This window comes from Geotrypetes seraphini, chromosome 3 (assembly GCF_902459505.1).
Source record: "Geotrypetes seraphini chromosome 3, aGeoSer1.1, whole genome shotgun sequence".
In the NCBI taxonomy this organism is placed as follows: domain Eukaryota; kingdom Metazoa; phylum Chordata; class Amphibia; order Gymnophiona; family Dermophiidae; genus Geotrypetes; species Geotrypetes seraphini.
The window spans coordinates 8,759,974-8,782,213 of record NC_047086.1 but is presented as its reverse complement, the minus strand read 5'-3'; the positions used below and the strand labels follow the sequence as shown (position 1 = coordinate 8,782,213).

At 46.0% G+C, this 22,240-nt stretch overlaps 1 protein-coding gene across 2 annotated transcripts in view; it reads right to left on the bottom strand.

Annotated features, from left to right (window-relative positions):
- Positions 1-7,127: 7,127 nt before the first annotated feature.
- The window catches only part of SESN1 (sestrin 1), a 40,827-nt gene continuing 25,714 nt past the window's right edge, over positions 7,128-22,240 (bottom strand). For both annotated transcript variants that reach the window (XM_033936504.1, XM_033936503.1), the window contains 3 exons: positions 19,859-20,049; positions 12,036-12,180; positions 7,128-8,080 (listed from right to left, as the gene is read on the bottom strand). In XM_033936504.1, the coding sequence (XP_033792395.1) occupies positions 7,994-8,080; positions 12,036-12,180; positions 19,859-20,049 (423 nt within the window). In that variant the 3' untranslated portion in view covers positions 7,128-7,993. The remainder of the gene's footprint in view (positions 8,081-12,035; positions 12,181-19,858; positions 20,050-22,240) is intronic.

The following is a 22,240-nucleotide window of genomic DNA, read 5'->3' as shown; positions in this document are numbered from 1 at the left end:
AGTGAAGAACTTAAAGCAGGGCGGCGGTGCAAAAGATAGAGGATAACGCTCCACTTATCTAGATTAGTAGATCGGTACACCAATCGGTACACTTTCAGTGAAAGTGTTTGTTTATAATAGTATTGAATTTCACAATTCCGAGTTTTTTCTTGTTTGTAATTTATAGTCCACCATATCCTTATATGCCTCTCTTAAGGAGATATGCATCTAGTTTGCTCTTGAAGCCTAGGACGGTCGATTCCGCCATAATCTCCTCTGGGAGGGCATTCCAGGTGTCAACCACTCTCTGAGTGAAGCAGAACTTCCTGACATTAGTCAGTACTTCCTAGTGTCACCATGGAATCTCCCGCCCCTGATTTTCAGCGGATGCCCCCTTGTCGCCGTAGGGCCTGTAAGGAAGAAGATATCTTCTTCCACCTCAATGCGGCCAGTAACATATTTGAACGTCTTTATCATGTCACCACTCTCTCTGCATTCCTTGAGAAAGTAAAGGTGCAACTTACCTAGTCATTCTTCATAAGGGACATCCTTGAGCCCTGAGACCATCTTGGTGGCCAATCGTTGAACCGGTTATGAAAAAACTACAAAAGGCGGTGTACAAGTCCCAATCCCTTTCTCCATTGGTGAGGACTCATTTAAGTTATCAGCCTATGTGGCTGATGTGTTATTAAATCTAACAAATCTAGATACTACTATTCCTCATTTACTCACACTTATAGATAAATTTAGGTCTATAACTGGTCTAAATCTGAGTTAATGCCACTTAATATTTTCTGTACTAAAGATCTGGTATCTTTCCCATTTCAATGGTACCTTGGAATTATCTTTCTTCGTTTGCAGATTCTGTAACATTTAAATAAAAATTTGCTCCTGAAAAAAAAGTAGATCTCGGTTCTTCTTGTGCCCCATTGTGGATTACCTGGTGGAGTCGTGTTAAGACCATAAAAATGTTTATTGCGCCTATTTCGATGTATGCCAGTGGTCTCAAACTCGCGGCCTGCCAGGTACTATTTTGAAGCCCTCGGTATGTTTATCATAATCGCAAAAGTAAAATAAAACCAATTCTTGATCATATGTCTCTTTAGCTATTAATTACAATATTATTATTAAGTCTTAGCCAAAAGAAAAGATTTATAAACTATAAAGAGTTTTATGTCATGCAAAATTGTCATTTCTTTAATAAGACATTACTTATTTTTTCTGAGGCCCTCCAAGTACCGACAAATCCAAAATGTGGTCCTGCAAAGGGTTGGAGTTGGAGACCACTGATGTATGCCATGAACAATGGATTTTTTTTCTAAGGATTGGTATAAACAAATTGATAAGCTCTTAACTTTTTATGGCAAAAACCATAAACTGTGGATTGCGTTAGCAAAAATCCCAAGATCCAGGTGGAGTTAATTTTTCTTCTATGATCATGTGTCCTTTATGACACGATGAGGGTTATTTTGGCTATGTGATCCTACATTGAACTTTGTTGCAGCATGGCTGAAGTTAGAAAGAATTCTAGTTGAGCCTTACAAATTACAACACATTCTGGGGTCTCCCTGCCAAAACAGCTTCATTTCAATTTAATCTGCAGTTCAACGTTGCGAGCATTAGTATTATTTGATCAATGTGTACTTTTACTGTTCCATTGAGACACTCCAGGAAAATACCATTATGGAACAATCCCAAATTATGTATGGGTTCACAAACTCTTTTGCAGTGACTGGGCACAGTGTGATATGTGGTATTTAGAGGATCTAATATATCAAGATAAACTTAAACCTTTCTCAGATCTTCGCAAATTTTATGGAATACCAATTGTCGCATCTCAATTTCCCAATGTATCTACTTTACCCTCCAAGTCAGGTATTTTCCAGTTTCTTCAAGATTATGCATACTTGGGGTTTCATGCCTCATATTCTTAGCCCCAACTACAGGACTAGCATACGATCTGGATTAAGGGACTTGGTCTGGACATTTCTGCTGAGATATGGTGTACTTTCTGGAGTCAGCATCGTAGATGTATTAAATTGGCATCAATACGCCAAAGTTTCTACATTGGATATTAAGGATTTCTGTGCAGTTACAGCTTTGGGAACTCAACCATCTCATTTTTTCTGCCCACTAGTGCACTCTTTTTGGAGGCAAGTGTGGTCTTGTATATCAGATATTTTACATATAACATCTCCTGTGTCTTATGCTGCCATATTTTTCCAGTTGCAGATGACAAGGAAGGCAGACCCGGTCAAAAACTGTTCAAATATATGATGATTGTCTGCCAATCCATTACTAAACCCCCTCCCCTCTTTTTTTAATTTTTTTTGCAAAACCATAGCACAGCTTTCAGCACCGGCTGTGGCAGGTAGTTCAGGAGCGCATAGAATTCGTATGAACGTCAGAGCTACTACCGCCACGGCGCTATGGTTTTGTAACAGGGGGGTGTAATTGTTGGGAGCAAACCTTGCTCTTGATTTTTTTTTCTTTTTAGTGGAATCCCTTTATGTTCGCTATACAAATATGAATATATTATGACAGAAAAAGCAGGACTTTGTCTTCAGTTTTTTAAACTATGGGCTCTGATTAAAGATAGTTGTTGTAAAGCATTTAGTAGGATAATCTCCAGAATTATATTGTAATATTTTAGCTTTAGGGGACTCAGAGAGGTAATTTTCTCTCATGCTACAGGTTTTGCATATATGTGCCCAAATCTCCTGTTATGTTTTGTGAATGGGGTTTGGTTCTTGGTAAGGTGCTGTGACTATGTTGGATTGTATTATGCTAATTATTCTTTGCAAAAAAAAAACAACAATAGAAAAGTTTTGAATTTTTAGACTAATTCAAACCCAAAAGTTGGAGAGCTAGAAGTGAATTTGGTTTTAATTACCACAGGCATGGAAGGGAGAAAGAAACATCAGGCTAGAGTTTGAAAAAAAAGCCTAAAAGCATGAATAATGGGTTTGGTCACCAAAACTAATGAAGTTGAGGTGGTTGGTCAGGGTATCCTCAGTTAATAGACATGTGCAGTACTTGTACATACCAATCCAATTTCATGCAAACTTTTCGCAGCCATACTGGTGATGCGTCAAAACCGTGCAGAACATTGCCACGCTGACAAACCCACGCAGGACTTCTGCACACCACATTCAAAGTGTTCCTGTTAGCGGTCAGAGTGGGGGTGTGGTGGCAAGTGTTCGTGCTCATGTTGGGGGGTTGTGTATGTGGGGGACCCCCCCTAACACTGAAAACTGCCAATTACCCGAAAACCAAAGGGAAACAGCAGTTTGGTGTAATGGGGGGGAGCACGAACACTTGTCAGTTTACTGACCCCCCACTCGAACACAGCACGCAGAAGTCCTGCACAGGATTGTTGGCTCATCAATGTCCTGTGCACTTTTGTTATGGAACCGATATACTGAGTGGCTTGCTGGGGACATGTTTAATCTAAGGAAATGCATGTAATAGTCTTCCAATGGAGACAAAGACTGTCAACTCATGAAAGCGTGGGACAGGCATATGGGGATCTCTTAGGGAGCGGAGATAGTGGATGATGCAGATGCGTAGACTGGATGGGCCATCTGGCCTTTATCTGCCATCATGTTTCTCTAACCAAGCTCTATGACCTCACAATGCAGGTGTAAAGAGGAGATAGTGAATGCTGCAGCTGGGTAGGCCATTTAACCTTTATTTACCATCATGTTTCTCTAACCATAATGCTCCATGACCTCACACTGTAAGTTTCAAGTTTATTAAAAATTTGTTGTACACATAATATCAAGTATTTCAATGCGTAAGTGTTAGGAGCCTTGGCCAGTAACCATAATGCTGTATGACCTTACAATGCAGATGTTAGCCTTAGCCTATAGGGAGAGGAGAGAAGATAGTGGATGCTGCAGATGGGTAGACCAGATGGGCCATTTGGCCTTCATCTGCTGTCATGTTGCTATGTGGAGTTTCAGAGGAAGGTGTTCCATCATAATAGTAAGTTTCATTACTGTCCTAGTGTGTACAAACTGGAAACAACTCCACCCTCCCCCATTGGAGAGAATGCTCTGCTAATAGACACGGTTACAGTTGTTCCAGCAACATGTTTGGAGGTGGTTTCATTCTGAAGCTACAGAAACACAATGGAAAATCACATTTAAACATAAATTCACAACTCAATGTTATTCCTCACAAATTGAAGCTAATCAAGGTGAGCACAGATCGATTTCTTCAATGGCAGAAAGTAAAAGTTTAAACAGAGCTTAATGATACGCAATGATAGTATAATGTCAGGGGTGTCCAACCTGCAGCCCTGGTCGAGGGCGATGCAGTGTTTTCCTCTGCTGCCCTCGGGTGTTTACCGTCTTGCCGGCTCCCTCCTGTCTTGCTGCAGCATTTGCGCAGCCCCAGAAACATTTTTTTGGGCCAATGCAGCCCAGGGAAGCCAAAAGGTTGGACACCCCTGGTATATGTGTGGTACTTTTTTTATTTTTTTAGATAAAATAGGAAAAATAAGAAACTGTTCCATTGGATCTGGATACAGTTATTAATTTTAGCATTCATTTCACTCTTGAACCAAATTTCAGGCAAGATATTGATCATCATTTTTACCTGTTACAGCCAGTAAGCCCAGCTCTTTGAGAAAAAGTTTTCTAAAGCCCATTGTGTATTAGATGCAGATCTGATGGCAGAGCCCCCTTCAGATAAGTAAATGGCTTGCAATCATTTTTTTCAGACCAAGCCATTCCCATCTTTATTAGAGAGAATTATTTTAACTCCTCCTTTAAGAATGCATCTTTTCATCTTCCTTCAAACTATCCCCCCTCCACACACTTTTTACAAAACCGCACAAGAGATGTTTATAGAACTGGCCGGTCGGTGCCTTGAATGCTCTGCGCTTCTCCGCTGGTCACAGAGTTTCTACAAGCATTAGAGCAGTATTGTAGAGCATTCACTACGCCTGCCGGTGCTAGAAACCTCATGCGTGGTTTTGTAAAAGCACGGCGAGCATTTGAGCATGTTAAAAATAAAATCTAAATTCTTCAAATATATAACAAAGTGTGATTGTTTATACTCCCTATAGTTTGGTTTTAGACCAGTGGTTCCCAACCCTGTCCTGGAGGACCTCTAGGCCAATTTGGGTTTTCAGGCTAGCCCTAATGAATATACATGGAGCAGATTTGCATGCCTCTCACTTCTATTATATGCAAATCTCTCATGCATATTCATTAGGGCTAGCTTGGAAACCCAATTGGCCTGGTGGTCCTTCAGGACAGGGATTGGGAAGCACTGTTTTAGACTATATCACGCTCCCACGTCTGTTTTACTAGCTCTGGTCTCTGACATTAACTCACTATATAAAATACCACTGTAACATTTATTATATAAGCTATGTTCTTTAGGAAGATCAGGCAGTGTTATCCTGGCTAAAGGAATTGCTCACTCAGGCACTTTAAAGTTAAAATGGGTTCTGAAATTTTGGCAAGCTGCACACATTGTGTACTTCCACTGGGGTCTTCATTATCCTCTATTTAAATTTATTTTTTTTTTTAAACTCCCCCTTTCACTAAGCTGTGGTAGAGGTTTCTATCGCAGCCTGGAGTACTAAATGTTCCAACGCTGATAGAATTCCCATGATCGTCAGAGCATTTAGCGCTCTGGGCCATGGTTTAGTAAAAAAGGAGAGTAAATGAAATTTTTTTGTTTTCCCTCTTATGCTGATATGCTCCACAGCTACCTTTCAATGCATTCTGTGTTGCATAAAACATCTGGAATAAGTTCAGCACCTGGTTTTAAACTAAACAGGGATAACATAAAATTACTTTGCTTAGACAAATGTTTCTCTGATGGTTTCAGATTACAGGTAGGAAGGTAGTCAAGATTCTTGAAGTCTATTTAGATACTACGTTATCCTTGAAAGATCATGTAGATATGATGATCAAAGAATTACGCTGTCTTAGACTTTGTTCATTGTTCGAAGAACAATGTTTTTCTATACAGTAATCCAAGCTCTTGTTCTTTCAAAGTTAGATAATAATGGTCTTTCTTTTACTTCCTTTCCACTAAGCTGATTTTAAGATTGCTGACTATTCAGAATATGGCCGTTAAGATGATTTTGGGGCTAAAGAGATCAATCAAGCTACACTTCACTGGCTCCTAATTAAGACCTGTGTTATCTTTAAAACTATCATGCTGAGTATATAAGATGTTTGCAGGAATTTGTTCTGAATATTTAATTTAATTTCTCTTTTGTTGTAAATGTTTAAAAAAATAAAAATCTATTTCCACCTCCCTTCTGTTATCAAGTGGTTATAGCTTGGTGTTCGTTGCCAAAAGAACTGCAATCAATTTCGTCTTTGCTTTTATGTAAGGAACTGAAGACTTATCCATTCAGAAGGTTTCTACTTTAACATAAGAATTGCCGCTGCAGTGGTCCATCGTGCCCAGCAGTCCCCCTCATGCCGCAGCCCCTAGGTCAAAGACCAGTGCCCTGAGACTAGCCTTACCTGAGTACGTTCTGGTTCAGCAGGAACTTGTCTAACTTTGTCTTGAATCTCTGGAGGGTGTTTTCCCCTATAACAGCCTCCGGAAGAGCGTTCCAGTTTTCTACCATTCTGGGTGAAGAAGAACTTCCTTATGTTTGTACGGAATCTATCCCCTTTTAACTTTAGAGAGTGCCCTCTCGTTCTCCCTACCTTGGAGAGGGTGAACAACCTGTCTTTATCTACTAAGTCTATTCCCTTCATCTTGAATGTTTCGATCATGTCTCCTCTTTTCAAGGGAGGTTTTCTATTACTCAAAAATTAAAATATATAATGTCTTTGAACCTGGTTCAGGGATATGGCAGCATATAAGAATAATTACCAAACAACTGGGCACCAAGTAGCCAGTGTCTTTCAGAATTTTCTAGAATGATATGGCTGTAGCACTGTACTATGAAGCACTTTAACCCTCAGGGCTAAAAATGAAGATATGCAATGTAATCTGGCAGGAATATGAACAATAATGTGCTTTGAGGTAGTTGACAAGCCTCAATTAGCCAGTGCATGAATTTGCCTTACACAAAAGGCCAACAAGTTGTTAACTCCCACCTCGCTAGACCTGTTGATGTTTTACCCTACTTTGCTATTAGAATGTGCAATAACAGAACACGCATACAATATTTCATCCTTTATTTAAAAATGTCAATAATACTGACAATTCACATTGAAAAATTCAAAAAGCAATTCAATGCTTTATACCTCTGTATATGAAAATACTTTCCTAGCTGTCTCATCATCACCTGTTTGTGGAAAAAGGTGGATCGCATTTTAATCAACTTGCTTAATTGATTACATCCAGCCGCTTTCCAGCATGCCACAGAAGGCAGGATAATGCATTAGAATGGCACCGATGTGAGGAATACTCCCCCTCTCCATGTCAAGAGCATGCAGCACGGACACAAGATGGTACATGCAAGCAGTGCTCAGCCACGCTCATGGAGCTGCGAAATAAGATCACAACACAGTTCTATGGAGAAGCAAGAGGGTTTTCCCCAGGAAGACTTTTACCTGGTTTCAGCATAAACAAAAGGTTAATTCCCCACAATTTGACCATCACACCTCACCTGCAGCTGTATGATGTCATAAAAACTGGACCAATACAGATGCAGTTTAAGGATCGGCTTAGACGACATCTCCTCGCTTAAAATGAGCCAGACACTGGTCTTCTTCCAGTTTTACCAGCTCTCCTAGATGATCAATATGTTCCAGTTCAAGTCCCAACTCCTGCTCTTTGTTAAGAAGCAAATTCCATGATTTACAGGTTTACCACCTGCAGCAGTTCCTATGACGTCTTCACATGGCCACCTGCCGTCTCCTCACATGTCTCTGATTGGTGGTAAGGTCCCAACAGCAAATGGCTGAAACTAAGGGGAACTATGGCACAATAAGCTTAAGAATTAGCTACCGCCAGTCTTGGGGCCTAGCAAGTGGCCACACAGCCTGCGTGTATGTAACATTCAGTTATCCTTTAGGCAAGGACATCAAGTCATATAGTGTGTAATAGCTCTCAGAGCATAGAGTAATGCTGCTTGCATCCGCGCTTCCATAAGAAGCAAATTAACATGAACCTATTAAACAAAACAAAAGTGGATCTGGTTACATTCAGAAAGTATTTCTTGTGGCATTTTGTCCTATAATGTATACAGTCTCGACATGCTTGTCTAGAAAGGCTGCCTAACAGATTTCAATAAACACACATTCTCACTCCTGTCCTTTTTGGGGTTCAGGATAGCTATACAGTAGTAAATATGAGATGCAACAGCCTAGGTAACACTAGTATCTTTTATCCTGAGCCCTCTGCTTCCTGGTAGGACTCAAAAATGCAGAGAGAAGGAGTAGGACCAGAATTTGTCCCTGCCCCCAAGGATACCTGTGGGAAACCATCCTGTGTCATTCTTCAGTGAAAGGCCTGAGGGTCAGTGGCTGGGCCCATTCATACTCTGATTCTTATATCAGCCACAATGAAGCCATTGTGATATCACTGATAAGCTTGGCTCTTATTGGTGGAATGAGATATTGTGACATCACAATATCTGTTCTGGATACCAGAGACTGTCATTCTTTAGTGTCTGTCTCAGCCTCAGTCCTTCTACACCAGCATTCTTTAATGCAAGGCTTGAGGGTCAGTGGCTGGGCCCATTCATACTCCGATTCTTCCCTCTCTCCTTAAAGAATGACACAGGAATGGTTTCCCACGTCACCGTATCATTCTCTACAGGGACTCTTCTTTACCCTGCTGTGTTCACTCTAACCCATCTCTTCCCTCCTCTAAACTGCTAACTGGGGCCAGTGGGAAGAGGCATAGAGGAAGGGCTGGAGAAGACACACACCAGAGCCTCAACAGTGATTCCTGGTGAGAGAATATAAATGCCCAAAAGGGTACAAATGGGAGGCGTGGGGAATAGCTACATTTTTTCCCCCGAGGTACAAGAAGCAAGTCCGCTACACTGGAGAAGGGATTGTGGCTGTAATGATTGTGCAGTGGAGAAGCACAGGAGTTGAGGAGGGATTACAAAATGAGAGGATGGAAAGAGGATAGATGAGTATAGGGGCTAACAAGTGAGCACACAGGAGCATCCTGAGCTAGCAATGTGACCCCATATCACAGCCAAGCAGAGGAAGACACTATTTTGCCACCCCCACACCTAACTCTAGCCTTCTGTGTGACGGAAAGCTGGAGACAGTGGGGGTGCACAGACAGTGATAAAGCATGTCTGTGAAAGCCAGTGGCAGTGGCAGAGGCTTGACAGAAATCATACAGGAGCAGGTATGTGAGAGCCTAAAGGCAAGAGGGAAACAGCCTCTGAGAAGGGAAATGAGTGTATGAAAAAGGAGTGCATGAAATTATAGAAGAGAGATGTAGAGAGGACAGGGAAACGTCTGGAGATAACAGCTATGAAGAGGGTGGAGAAGAAAGGAGTCAAAAGTAGGAGATTGATGGACAAGCAACTTGGTAGGGGGAGAGAGAGAGAAGGAAGGGAAAAGAGGCACAGGCAGAGAAGCAAAGAAGAGAGTCTGCAGAAGAGGTTAGTCACAAGCAAGAACAGAGCTGGGACCCAAGCCAGCAGCAACAGATCACATGATTACAGTGTCAAGGGAGAGAAGAATAGAACAAACTTCAAATACTGCAATTACATTTGTTACTTTTGCAGAGCAGAGTAGAAGGTGGCATTCTCGTGTGGATATATGTGATGGAGAAAGACTAAAGAACCCCATACAATTTTGAGTACTGGATCTGCATCGCTTTCTAAAAGGATGCTCAGATACTAGTCTGATAAAATTCAGCATTTGCCGATCAGTGCTTTTGGCTGTGCCAATAAGGATTCAGGAGAAAATGTGCTGCTCACACGCATCCAATGTACTCATCATGAGCCAGACCAGTTTGAGAACTACTGTTCTAGATTAAGCCCATTTTAGCAGGAAAAACAGTTACTATATACACCTTACAATCCACTTCACAAGTTCCAAGTATGTATGTCTTAATACGATCTGTGTAAGAATAGCCACAAGGGTTTGTGCTAATTCATTGGATTAGAGGGGAGCTAAGTTGAAAGAGTCAGCTCTGCATATACAGAGCTCATTAGACTACACATCTCCCTCAATATTCGTGGGGGTTAGGGGCAGAGTCGGCCCGCGAATATTAAAAAAAACACGAATAATATTCGGGCCAGTTCTGACCCCCCCCCCCCCCCACTTTCCCCCGGAATTAAAGCTGTATTCAAGACCTTCCCCCTTACCTGGTGGTCTAGCGGGTTTTCGGGGCAGGAGTGATCTTCCTCAAGAGACTACACGAGCTCCCGCAGCCATTTCCTATGAGTGATCTGCACGGGGCAGGAGCGTAGGAAGATCGCTCCTGCCCCGAAAACCCGCTGGACCACCAGGTGAGGCTTAAGGGATTCTGGGGTAAAGCGGGAGGGAGGCAGGGAACGTTTGGAATGCAACTTTAATTTAAAAATAAAAAAAATTGTGAATAACCGAATCCACGGATGCTGAAATCATATTTGTAGATGCTGAAAAATATTCGTAGATCTGGTTTTATTTTCCTTCCGCAAATGCATGCTTTGTTATTTGTACACTTGATGTAAGATTGAAAATGAATAAAGAATTAAAAAAAAAAAACCAAATGCATGTCATTACAAAAAATTTTTGGATAGGACCTTAGCATTCCAAGCAGGATTAATGAATTCATGTTTGAATCTTCTTGTTCTCCATTTACTTACTATCAATTTCGAAAAGATCTTAAAATCCACTTATTTAAACAACATAATATACATTATTGATTTTCATATTATCATGTAGTTATAATGTACTTTTAATCTATATTTATTTTAGTTTATATTGTGTTTTCCTTATTCATTAGTTTTAATGCTTGTATTAGTTACTTAGAATTTTATTATGCATGATGTTATTATATTGTATGCCAAGTACCTATTGTGTAAACCGCTATGAATCTGTATTTGTGATGGTGTTGCAGATTTTATTGTGTATGATTTGTCTAGGTCACACAAGTGAACATTGCTCCTGAAGTGAGATGTAGAGCATTTGGTGCAATGCTGCCTTTGGTTGAATCTCTTCATAAAGGCAGTTACTAAATTCAAAATCTGGGAACTACACTTCTCCCTCTGAATCTGCGGTTTAATAATAATAATAATAATAATTTATTTTTATATACCACCTAACCAGCAGATACCGGAGATGTGTATGTCCTGGATTGAAGTGAAATGAATTGGAAAGACTACAGATGGTGTGTATCGCATGCCAGACCCCACCTTGGCCTCAGACTATAACCAGGCCCAAATGTAGCTCTTGTTTAGACTCATCGCTACCTCATCCTACTGAGGTTTAAAATTAAAGAGACATTACAAGCATGCTCAGGCTCGAGACACAAGACTCATTAAAATGGGGGGAGGGGGGACAGGCCCACAAGACTGCTTAATGCATTTCTCAAAGCATCTTAAAAAGGTGGACCTAAAAACTGGAAGTCAAATAAGCACAGCAAAGGCCATTCCTAGCTTATAACAGACATCCTCCTAAGGCCGAGAGAAATGTTCTTTGCTATAATGCCTCACCAGCAGCAAGCCTAACTCCGACAGCCAGACTTAAGAGAAGCCAAGACCAGATAAAGTCAGGAAGAATTTATCCCCCACCCCCAATAGCCCTGGAGTTCATTTAGCAAGTAGCAAGAGGACATAAGAACATAAGAATAACCTTACTGGGTCAGCCCAATGGTCCATCAAGCCCAGTAGCCCATTCTTACGATGGCCAAAACTCAAAGAGTAGCAACATTCTATGCTACCGATCCAGGGCAAGCAGAGGCCTCCCCCATGTCTTAACAGACTATGAACTTGGGAATTTGGTAAGAGCTCACTTAAGAGAAGCCAATACCAGCTAAAGACAGGAAGCATTTATCCCCCACCCCCACTAGCTCTGGAGTTCATTTACCAAGACGACTTGGTAATCAGTCAGTGTTCATTTTGGTTAAATTTCTAATATTGTGGATCCCGCACTCAACACGCCACCTACCTTCTCAGAGTGCTTGAACTGCCTCCAGAAGCCATCATACATTCTTCTTGTGGTCTTCTCGGGAGAGCACACCACAGTTTTGATGTAAATTTTAAAGCTACGGTCCAACAGCTGATTGATTTCACCATAGTCGTAATCGTCATACCTGTAGAGAGAGAAGGTACTGCTCACTCTTCTAACAGTGCAAAGGACAGACTCCACTTGCTTATTTTTCCAATGTCGTCATTATACTGTACATCTTGTTACATTTTTCCATTTTCTCCTTGCAGTCTGACTGAAGTGTCAGAGCAGAAGTTAAATTTATTAGGTTGGAAGTCTTCTGCTGAGGAAGGATTGTGGCTCACTGGTTGAGCTGCTGCCTCTGTACCCTGAGGTGGCGAGATCAAATCCTGGTGCTGCTCCTTGTGACCCTGGGCAAATCACTTGTACACCCAAAACCAGCTTAGCTAATTTGGATTCCTCTGCAATCAGCTGATGGGAAACCTGGGGAGTGGTAGGAGGGGGTCGTGACCTCTGGGGGAGGTCATCAGTGGTCATCTGGACCTGTTTTACATTCATCCAAGTCCTAGCATGTAAGTTCCGCTTAGGACATCCTGTGAAAGCTTTGATTATTGCTTCAGGATGTCCAGATTGAAGCCCACCCGATGCCCGCCCATAACACACCTCACTTTGAGCATCTTAGAAGTACTGTTGAACATCCAGAAAGTTGGTTTTAATTATCGGCATTTGGATGTCTCTGCTATTAGAACATCCAAGTGCTGACTTAGGCAGATTTTTGGAGGCTCATAATCAAAAGATAAGATGGACATTTGACTAGTAAGATGTCCAAGTGGGCATTCTTAAAACAGACTTTCTAGACATCTTTCTGGTTGTTTTGTCTCCAAATCTTAAGGGGTGTGTTTTAGGTGGGCTTAGGACTTGGACGCTTAGTGGGAATAATCAAACCTTTAACAAAGATCCTGTGGGGTTTTTTTTTAGATGTTTGGAACTAGACCTGTTTTAAAAAGTGTCTAAATGCTAAAAAGGTGCCCAATCTGACCAAATGACCACTGGAGGGATTAAGGCATGAACCCTTTCCTTACTCCCCCAATGGTCACTGACCCCCTTCCACCAACCAAAGATGTTAAAAAAAACCCAAACTCAGTCCATTCTAGCCTGTATTAGGAGGGGATGCTGAAAAGTTCTCAGCCCAAACAGCTTCAGAGGTTAACAAAGAGATTCCTGCAGTGAATTTCACATTAAAAGTCCCAGGTACAGCTGTCACCATATTTTGCTTCTATTGTATGGCGAGCCCTCTAAAACCTACTGTACATACATTAAGATGACACCTGCAGGCATAAGGGCTATTGTTGTGATGTACAGGTGGATACTGTAAGTTATGGGTGTGTTTTGGAGGGCTCACCATCTAAGCAAGATATAGCGACATCTGTACCTGGAACTTTTAATGTGACACTCACTACAGTACTACTTAGACGAGCCCCTCTAAGCTCAGCTGGCTGAACAGTTTGCTAAAAATGTGGTCTGCCTAGAAAAAAACTTACTTATCCCAGGACAAACAGGCAGCATATTCTCACATGTGGGTGACGTCATCTACGGAGCCCCAGCGCGGACAGCTTTTCAAGCAAACTTGATTGAAGTTTCAAGTTTGCTACACTGCACCACGCATGTGCATGCCTTCTTGCCCACTAGAGGGCGCATCCCACCTCGTGGTCCTCAGTTCAGTTTTTTCTGCGGAGCCAGAAGCCCTGTGGAAATTGAGCTCCTATTTTACTGCCTTCTGACATCGCGTCTGGGTTGTTTAGCTCGGTCGCTGTGCTTTATTTCTTGTTTTTTTCTACACAGTCCGTCGTTTTTCGTCGAAAAAAAAAAAAAAAAAAGGTTTGTTTCCTCCGTTCGGCTCCGGGGGCTCCCGGGAGCCGCGGCCGCGGGACTTTGTTCATTCCCGGCCCCTTTCTTTTTCATGTCCCGTCCCTCGACGGGCTTTAAGAAATGCACCCGGTGTGAGCGGTTACTATCCATCACTGACCCCCACCGGTGGTGCTTGCTCTGCCTTGGACCCGAGCATCCGACTAATTCCTGCGATCGGTGTTCCACTCTTCAGGCCAGAGCGCTCCGTCGACGCCGCGCCAGGATGGCGGAGCTTTTTACTGTTGACTCCACGCCCGGGAAGGCCTCGACGTCGGCCTCGGCTCTGGCCTTGACCTCGGCGCCTTCGGCGTCGCCGCGTGCCTCGACCTCGACTTCGAAGCCGACGCCTGCGACCAAACCTGCCTCGGGTAAGTCCTCTTTTCCATCCCCGACTCCAGGGTCGTCGAAGAAGCCATCCTCGAGTTCCTCTGCGGCGGGTGGGTCGTCCTCGGCCCCGCCCAGGACTCCGGCCACTAATGCCCCGAGGGAATACTCGAGACCGAGGTCGCCCTCCAGGGAGCATCCCCCGGCCTCGGACCTGCCTACCATGGTTGGGATCCCAGCGTTCCAGGACCTGCTCCGAGCATGGATTTCCTCGGAGCTCTCTGGCGCCCTCGAACAACTGCAGCGGGCTGCGACCTCGACTGCTTTGGCCTCGGGGGCACTGACCTCGGCGACCTCGGTCTCGACTCCCTCGGTCTCGGCTACCGGGGCACCACCGACCTCGGCCTCGACCTTGCCCTCGACCTCGGGGGCCCCGCCTGAGAGCAGCGTTCGGCCCCGGGACAAGGTGCGCAGAGTGAGACGGATTTCCTCCTCCTCCTCCTCGAGGTCCTCCCGGGGTTCCTCGCCCTCGGGCCGGCCTCGGGCGAGGCGTCACCCGAGGAAGCCGAAGCGTTCGCGAGGCTCTCCTCGGCGACGTGGCCGCTCCTCGCCGCTCGGGGGCGAGGCCTTGCGGGTTTCGGAGCTTCGTCTCGACAACCCGAGGCTTCTCCGTTCCCCTGCGAGAGGGGGTTCTCGTGACTCCTCGCCGAGGAAAAGGGGGCGTACCTCGGTTTCTCGGACGCCTGGGACGTCTCCCAGGGGTTCTTCGAGGCGGAGACGTTCCCCGACCCCCTCGAGACCATTAGATCTGGCCTCATGGGGCTCGGGGTCCGGTAGGGAGCCCCGTTATTCTCACGAGCCTTCCCCCTTTTGTTCAGCGGAGAGGTCGAGAACTCCCTCCCCGCCAGCCAGGCAGTCCTCCTTCTCTAGTTTTGTGCAGGACATGGCGCGTGCCTTGGGCCTGGACCTTATGGCTGGGTCGCAATACACTAAGGAGTTCCTCGAGGAGCAGGACCTTCCTGCTCCCCCAAGGGAATCCCCTCGGCTGCCCCTGAACAAGGTCCTTCATCAGACCTTGCTTAAGAACCTGATTTCACCTCTTACAGTCGCAGCGGTGCCGTCTAAGATGGAGTCCAAGTACAGGACGATACCACCCAAGGGGTTTGAGAAGGCTCAACTCTCCCACCAGTCTCTACTGGTCGAGTCTGCGCTCAAAAAGACTCAACCCTCCCGGGTTTCTGCGGCGGTTCCGCCCGGCAGGGAAGGTCGGACCCTTGACAAGTTTGGTCGTCGCCTCTATGCCAATTCCTTCATGGCAACTAGGGCGTTAAATTATGCCTTTACCTTTTCCTCATATCTACGTGGCATGGTAAAGGATCTGCCCCAATATCGTGAGGCTTTGCCGGACTCCCGCAAGGAAGGGTTCGACAGGTTTGTGTCCAACCTGTCTCAATTGCGATTGTACCTTTTCCATGCGGTTTACGATACGTTTGAGCTGGTATCGAGGGTGTCGGCCTTTGCGGTTGCTATGCGCCGGTTGGCGTGGCTATGCACCCTCGATATGGACCCAAACCTGCAGGAACGCCTTGCGGACTTGCCTTGCGTGGGGTCCGAATTATTCGATGAATCCCTGGAGGCGGTGACCAAACGGCTCTCGGAACAGGAGCACTCGTTAGCCTCCTTGGTCCGTCTAAAACCTCGAGCCACGCCGCAGAAACCCTTCCGGCCTCCCCCGAGGAGGTACCCTCAGAAGTCGACCCCGGCTTTTTCAAGGCCACCGCCTCGGCGCCCCCCTCGACAGGGCAGAGGGGGACAAACCAAATCTCCAGCGCAGGGTCCTGCCAAGCCGGCGCCGTCCTTTTGACGGGATAGGCGGATGGGGCCGGCCCCCCTCCGCCATCGCGCCGGACCCCTTCCCATAGGGGGTCAACCCCGGTCCTTTTACGCGGCCTGGACCGAGATAACATCCGACGCTTGGGTGCTCCGGACCGACTCCGAGGGCTATTCTCTCAACTTTTGCTCTGCGCCGCCGGAACATTCACCGGGGGCTTGCCCATACAACCGGACCCAGCTCCTCGTCCTCATGGCCGAGGCCAGGGCCTTGTTGAGGCTTCGGGCGGTGGAACCTGTACCCTCCGACCAGCGGGGGCGGGGGTTTTACTCCCGCTACTTTTTGGTCCCAAAGAAGACCAGGGACTTACGCCCCATTCTAGACCTCAGGAAGCTCAACAAGTTCCTGGTCCGGGAGAAGTTCCGGATGTTGTCACTTCCGGTACTATATCCTCTCTTGGAGGAAGGGTACTGGATGTGCTCCCTGGACCTGAAGGAAGCGTACACCCATGTTCCGGTGCATCCCGCTTTCCGCAAATTCTTACGGTTCCAGGTGGGCGAGCTGCACCTGCAGTACAGAGTCCTCCCCTTTGGCCTGGCCTCGTCCCCTCGAGTCTTCACGAAGTGTATGGTGGTAGTTGCTGCAGCACTAAGGTCTCGGGGGTTTCAGGTTTTCCCTTACCTGGACGATTGGCTGATCAAGGCCCCGACCAGGGAAGGGGTTATCTCAGCGACCCTACAGTCTATCACCTTCCTTCAACGACTGGGGTTCGAAGTGAACTTTCCCAAGTCTCAATTATGCCCGACCCAATCGCTTCAGTTTATAGGCGCAGTGCTGGACACTGTTCGCCTCCGTTCATTCCTCCCTCCCCCGCGGTTGGAGGCTTTGGTTCGGTTGGGTCGCCTGATCCTTCAGCTGCCGATGGTGTCGGCTCAGCGCATGATGATGCTTCTGGGCCACAAGGCTTCTACGGTCCACGACACGCCGTTCGCCAGGCTGCACATGAGAATTCCTCAGTGGACTCTGGCCTCTCAGTGGCGCCAGGAGTGCGATCATGTCTCTTCTCGCATAATGGTGACTCCTTCTTTGAGACGCTCGCTCCATTGGTGGACCGTCTCTTCGAATCTTTCCGGGGGTTTGCTCTTTCTCGTTCCTCCGCATCGCAAGGTTCTGACCACGGACTCCTCGGAGTACGCGTGGGGGCCCATCTCGACGGTCTGCGGACCCAGGGTCTCTGGTCGGTGGAGGACCGACGCTGTCACATCAATGTGTTGGAGCTTCGCGCCATCTTTCTGGCGGCTCGAGCTTTCTGCCACCTGCTCCGCGATCAGGTAGTCCTCGTTCGAACGGACAACCAGGTGGCCATGTATTATGTGAACAAGCAAGGTGGGACAGGCTCTTGGTCCCTTTGCCGGGAAGCTCTGCGCCTTTGGGAATGGGCGATCTCCCAGAACATCTTCCTACAGGCGGTCTATATCCAAGGGGAACAGAACTGCTTGGCAGACAAACTCAGTCGGCTTCTCCAGCCGCACGAGTGGTCCCTCAACTCCAGAGTCCTGCGCGAGGTCTTCGACCGCTGGGGGACTCCACAAGTGGATTTGTTTGCCTCCCCGGAGACTCGCAAACTACCCCTGTATTGTTCTCTGATGTACTCCCCGGACCGTCTGGAAGCGGACGCCTTTCTTCTCGACTGGGGAGGGAGGTTCCTTTATGCATTTCCTCCTTTTCCACTGATCTTGAGGACGTTGGTTCGTCTCAAATCATCCAGAGCCACTATGATTCTCATTGCGCCTCGGTGGCCTCGTCAACACTGGTTCTCCCTGCTTCTTCAACTAAGTGTCAGGGAGCCTCTGCTTCTGCCTGTGTTTCCCTCTCTGCTATCTCAGAGTCGGGGTTCGCTGTTGCATCCCAATCTTCAGTCGTTACACCTGACCGCTTGGTTCCTTTCCCCGTGACTTCAGTTCCGGTTTCTCAGTCGGTGCGGGAAGTTTTGGAAGCCTCACGCAAGGTCTCGACCAGGCTTTGTTATTCCCAGAAGTGGACCAGGTTTTCTTCCTGGTGTTCCTCGCGTCATTTGGATCCGGATTCGGTCCCGGTGTCTTCGGTTCTGGACTATTTGTTACATTTGTCTACTTCCGGCCTGAAGACGACATCTGTCCGGGTCCATCTCAGTGCCATTTCGGCTTTCCATCGGCATGTGGATGGACGTTCTCTTTCGCTTCATCCTCTGGTGACGCGTTTCATGAAGGGTCTACTCAATGTTTGTCCCCCTCTGAAGCCCCCTCCTGTCGTTTGGGATTTGAATGTTGTCTTAGCTCAACTGATGAAACCTCCCTTTGAGCCTATCGACAAGTCTCTCCTGAAATTCCTTACTTGGAAGGTGGTATTTCTGATTGCCCTCACATCTGCTCGACGGATTAGTGAATTGCAAGCTTTGGTTGCGGACCCGCCTTTCACTGTGTTCCATCATGACAAGGTGGTTCTCCGCACCCATCCTAAATTTTTACCTAAAGTTGTGTCTGATTTCCACCTCAATCAGTCCATTGTCCTTCCTGTGTTCTTTCCTAAGCCCCACTCCCATCCTGGCGAGACGGCGCTCCACACGCTTGACTGTAAGAGGGCGTTGGCGTTTTATCTCCAACGTACCAAGTCTCATCGGAAGGTTCCTCAATTGTTTTTGTCCTTTGATCCTAATCGTTTAGGACACCATGTTTCCAAGCGCACCTTGTCCAACTGGTTGACTGCTTGTATTTCTTTTTGCTACGCTCAGGCTGGTCTCACGCTCCATGGTCGAGTCACGGGGCATAAGGTCCGGGCGATGGCAGCTTCGGTTGCTTTCCTCCGATCTACTCCTATGGAGGACATATGTAAAGCTGCCACTTGGTCTTCGGTTCATACGTTCACCTCCCACTATTGTCTGGCCACTTTGTCCAGAAACGACGGCCGGTTTGGCCAGTCGGTGTTACGTAATCTGTTTTCCTAAATTGCCATCCTCCCACCTGCCCTTTTTTGGTTGGCTTGGAGGTCACCCACATGTGAGAATATGCTGCCTGCTTGTCCTGGGATAAAGCACAGTTACTTACCGTAACAGGTGTTATCCAGGGACAGCAGGCAGATATTCTCACAACCCGCCCGCCTCCCCGAGGATGGCTTCTTTGCTAGTTATGGAACTGAGGACCACGAGGTGGGATGCGCCCTCTAGTGGGCAAGAAGGCATGCACATGCGTGGTGCAGTGTAGCAAACTTGAAACTTCAATCAAGTTTGCTTGAAAAGCTGTCCGCGCTGGGGCTCCGTAGATGACGTCACCCACATGTGAGAATATCTGCCTGCTGTCCCTGGATAACACCTGTTACGGTAAGTAACTGTGCTTTTTGTGCCTTCTTCATGTGGATGTATTTATATTCGAGAAAGGCCAAAAAAAATAAATCGTACTAAGGACCAAAACATCTATAGGCCATTTAAAAATAAAGAAAAGATAGATGTCTTGCTATTTTGAGAATGGACATCATCTCTATTGGATTTCTGGATTTCTTTCCCAAAACGTCCAAACTCAGACTTAGACGTTCTATTGAAAATGCCCCTCCACCTGTCTGGGAAGCAAATGCTGCTGGAGAACCCTTATGTGGCTGAAGTTTTTGCAGCCCAGCCTCACTTACTGGAGCATGACCAAAGACCTCTCCCACACTTTCTTTCCACCAAGAACAAGAGTTTCGTAGTGTCTGTACAAATCCCGACATGTCACCTACTGCAAGGACTGACCTTATTCCAAACATGCAGTGGATATAGTTCCAAATAGCGCGTCGAAGCATTGATGTGTCCACGTCTGTATGCATCGCCATTGTGTTGTAAGTTAAGTTATAAGCAATATGAAACTTTTCGTCCAGCAGCTGTCCAACATCTGGATAAAGACGATTCACTAGTGAAAAGCCATGATCTTCCCAACTATAGTCCTGCATGCAAAAGTGAAGAGAACAAGATGACTTATAAAACAGACAGAGGACACTAGTTCATTCAAATAAACCTCTTTAAAAGATCCTCATTGAAATAACCCTGGCTAAAAAGCAGATATCTTTTGCACTGTAAAGCAATGCTTTTTCAGCTATCAATTTATATAAGGATAAACATGTCTTATTTGACCCCTCATCATATGAACTATTAATCCTCCTCATTACATGAACTATCCAGCATGCTTATGTCAACTGCCTTATCATTGAAAACCCCTTTAAACCTGAGAAATGCAAACATCTCGTGCACACCATGCACCAGTAATGCTTCCATCCCAGCCGCAGATTAAGGGGCCCCACAGCACTTGTTGGAGGGGTGCATATGTATGCATCAGATGTCTGCATTTAGGAGGTAGCTCAGGGGATTGTAAATGGATACAGCAAAAGTATGCAGCTTGCAAGAAACGTCTTACTTTTACGGCAGACTTCTCTCTCATAGCAACTTCAGAAAGTTGCTTGGCAATTAGTGAAACCGAGGACGAAGCTAGCCCTTCATGGGAAGGTGACAGAAAAAGTGTGAAGTGGTTGGACTGATGGGAGGATGTAAGAAACCTGTTTTGGGAGATAGAGAGGGGAGGGGGAAATTGCTTCATTTCTTTGAAGGGGCGAATAAATGTAGTTAAAAAAGGTGAGCAGTTGGATTTTCAGAAGGCACTGAAAAGTACCTCATGAACAACTGAGGAAATTAGAAAATCATGGGATTGGAGTGTGTCCTAGTTGGATTGAGAACTGGTTAAAAGATGGAAAAGAGTAGGGTTAAATGGTCAATATCCTCAATAGCAATTTGACAGCGTACGTTTAGAAACAGGACGTCCCAATTTATTCGGATCAAAGGACAGAAAGAGTTGGGGTGACGATCTGTGGGGCTTAGTACGGTCTAAATAGTAAGCCAAAGCCCGCTTACAGTCCAAAGTATGCAGAGCCTGTTCTCCAGAATGAGAGTGAGGTTTCGGAAAGAAGACAGGCAGAACAATAGATTGGTTGAGATGGAATTCAGAGACAACCTTAGGGAGAAACTTTGGATGTGTACGCAGAACCACCTTGTCATGATGAAAGACTGTAAAAGGTGGATCAGCAACTAGTGCATGGAGCTCACTGACCCTCCTGGCAGAGGTAAGAGCAATAAGGAAAAGTACCTTCCAAGTGAGAAACTTGAAAGGAGTGGTAGCCAAAGGTTCAAATGGAGGCTTCATTAAGGCGGAAAGAACCACATTGAGATCCCAGATTACAGGAGGGGCTTTGAGAGGCGGTTTCACATTGAAAAGACCCCGCATGAATCTGGACACCAAGGGATGAGCAGAGAGAAGTTTTCCATGAACTGGCTCATGAAAAGCAGCAATAGCGCTGAGGTGGACTCTGATGGAAGTAGACTTGAGGCCAGAGTCAGACAAAGAAAGAAGATAATCCAACAAGGTCTCCACTGCAAGGGAAGTGGGATCATGATGATGAAGAAGACACCAGGAAGAAAACTGTGTCCACTTCTGATGGTAACATTGCAGAGTGGCTGGTTTCCTGGAGGCATCCAGAATGGAACGAACGGGCTGAGACAAAAGAGTATCATGAGAAGTCAGCCCGAGAGAAACCAAGCTGTCAGGTGCAGAGACTGAAGGTTGGGATGCAGAAGGGTCTCCTGATGTTGTGTAAGCAGAGAAGGAAACAGTGGAAGAAGAAAAGGCTCCCTGGAACTGAGTTGAAGTAGAAGGGAGAACCAATGTTGCCTGGGCCACCGTGGAGCAATCAGAATCATGGTGGCTCGTTCCCTCTTGAGCTTGAACAAGGTTCTTAACATGAGAGGCAGAGGAGGGAAAGCGTACAGGAACAGATTGGACCAATCGAGGAGAAATGCATCCGCTGCCAGACGGTGAGGAGAGTAGAGTCTGGAGCAGAATAGGGGCAGCTGGTGATTGTGAGGAGCTGCAGAGGTCTATCTGAGGAGTGCCCCACTGAGCGAAGATGGACTGTAGAGTTAAAGGATCGAGTGTCCACTCGTGAGGCTGGAGAATTCTGCTGAGCTTGTCCGCTAAGGAATTCTGTTCTCCCTGAATGTAGATAGCTTTCAGGAATAGTTGGTGATCTGTGGCCCAAGTCCAAATTTTCTGGGCTTCCTGGCACAAGAGGCGAGAGCCTGTCCCACCCT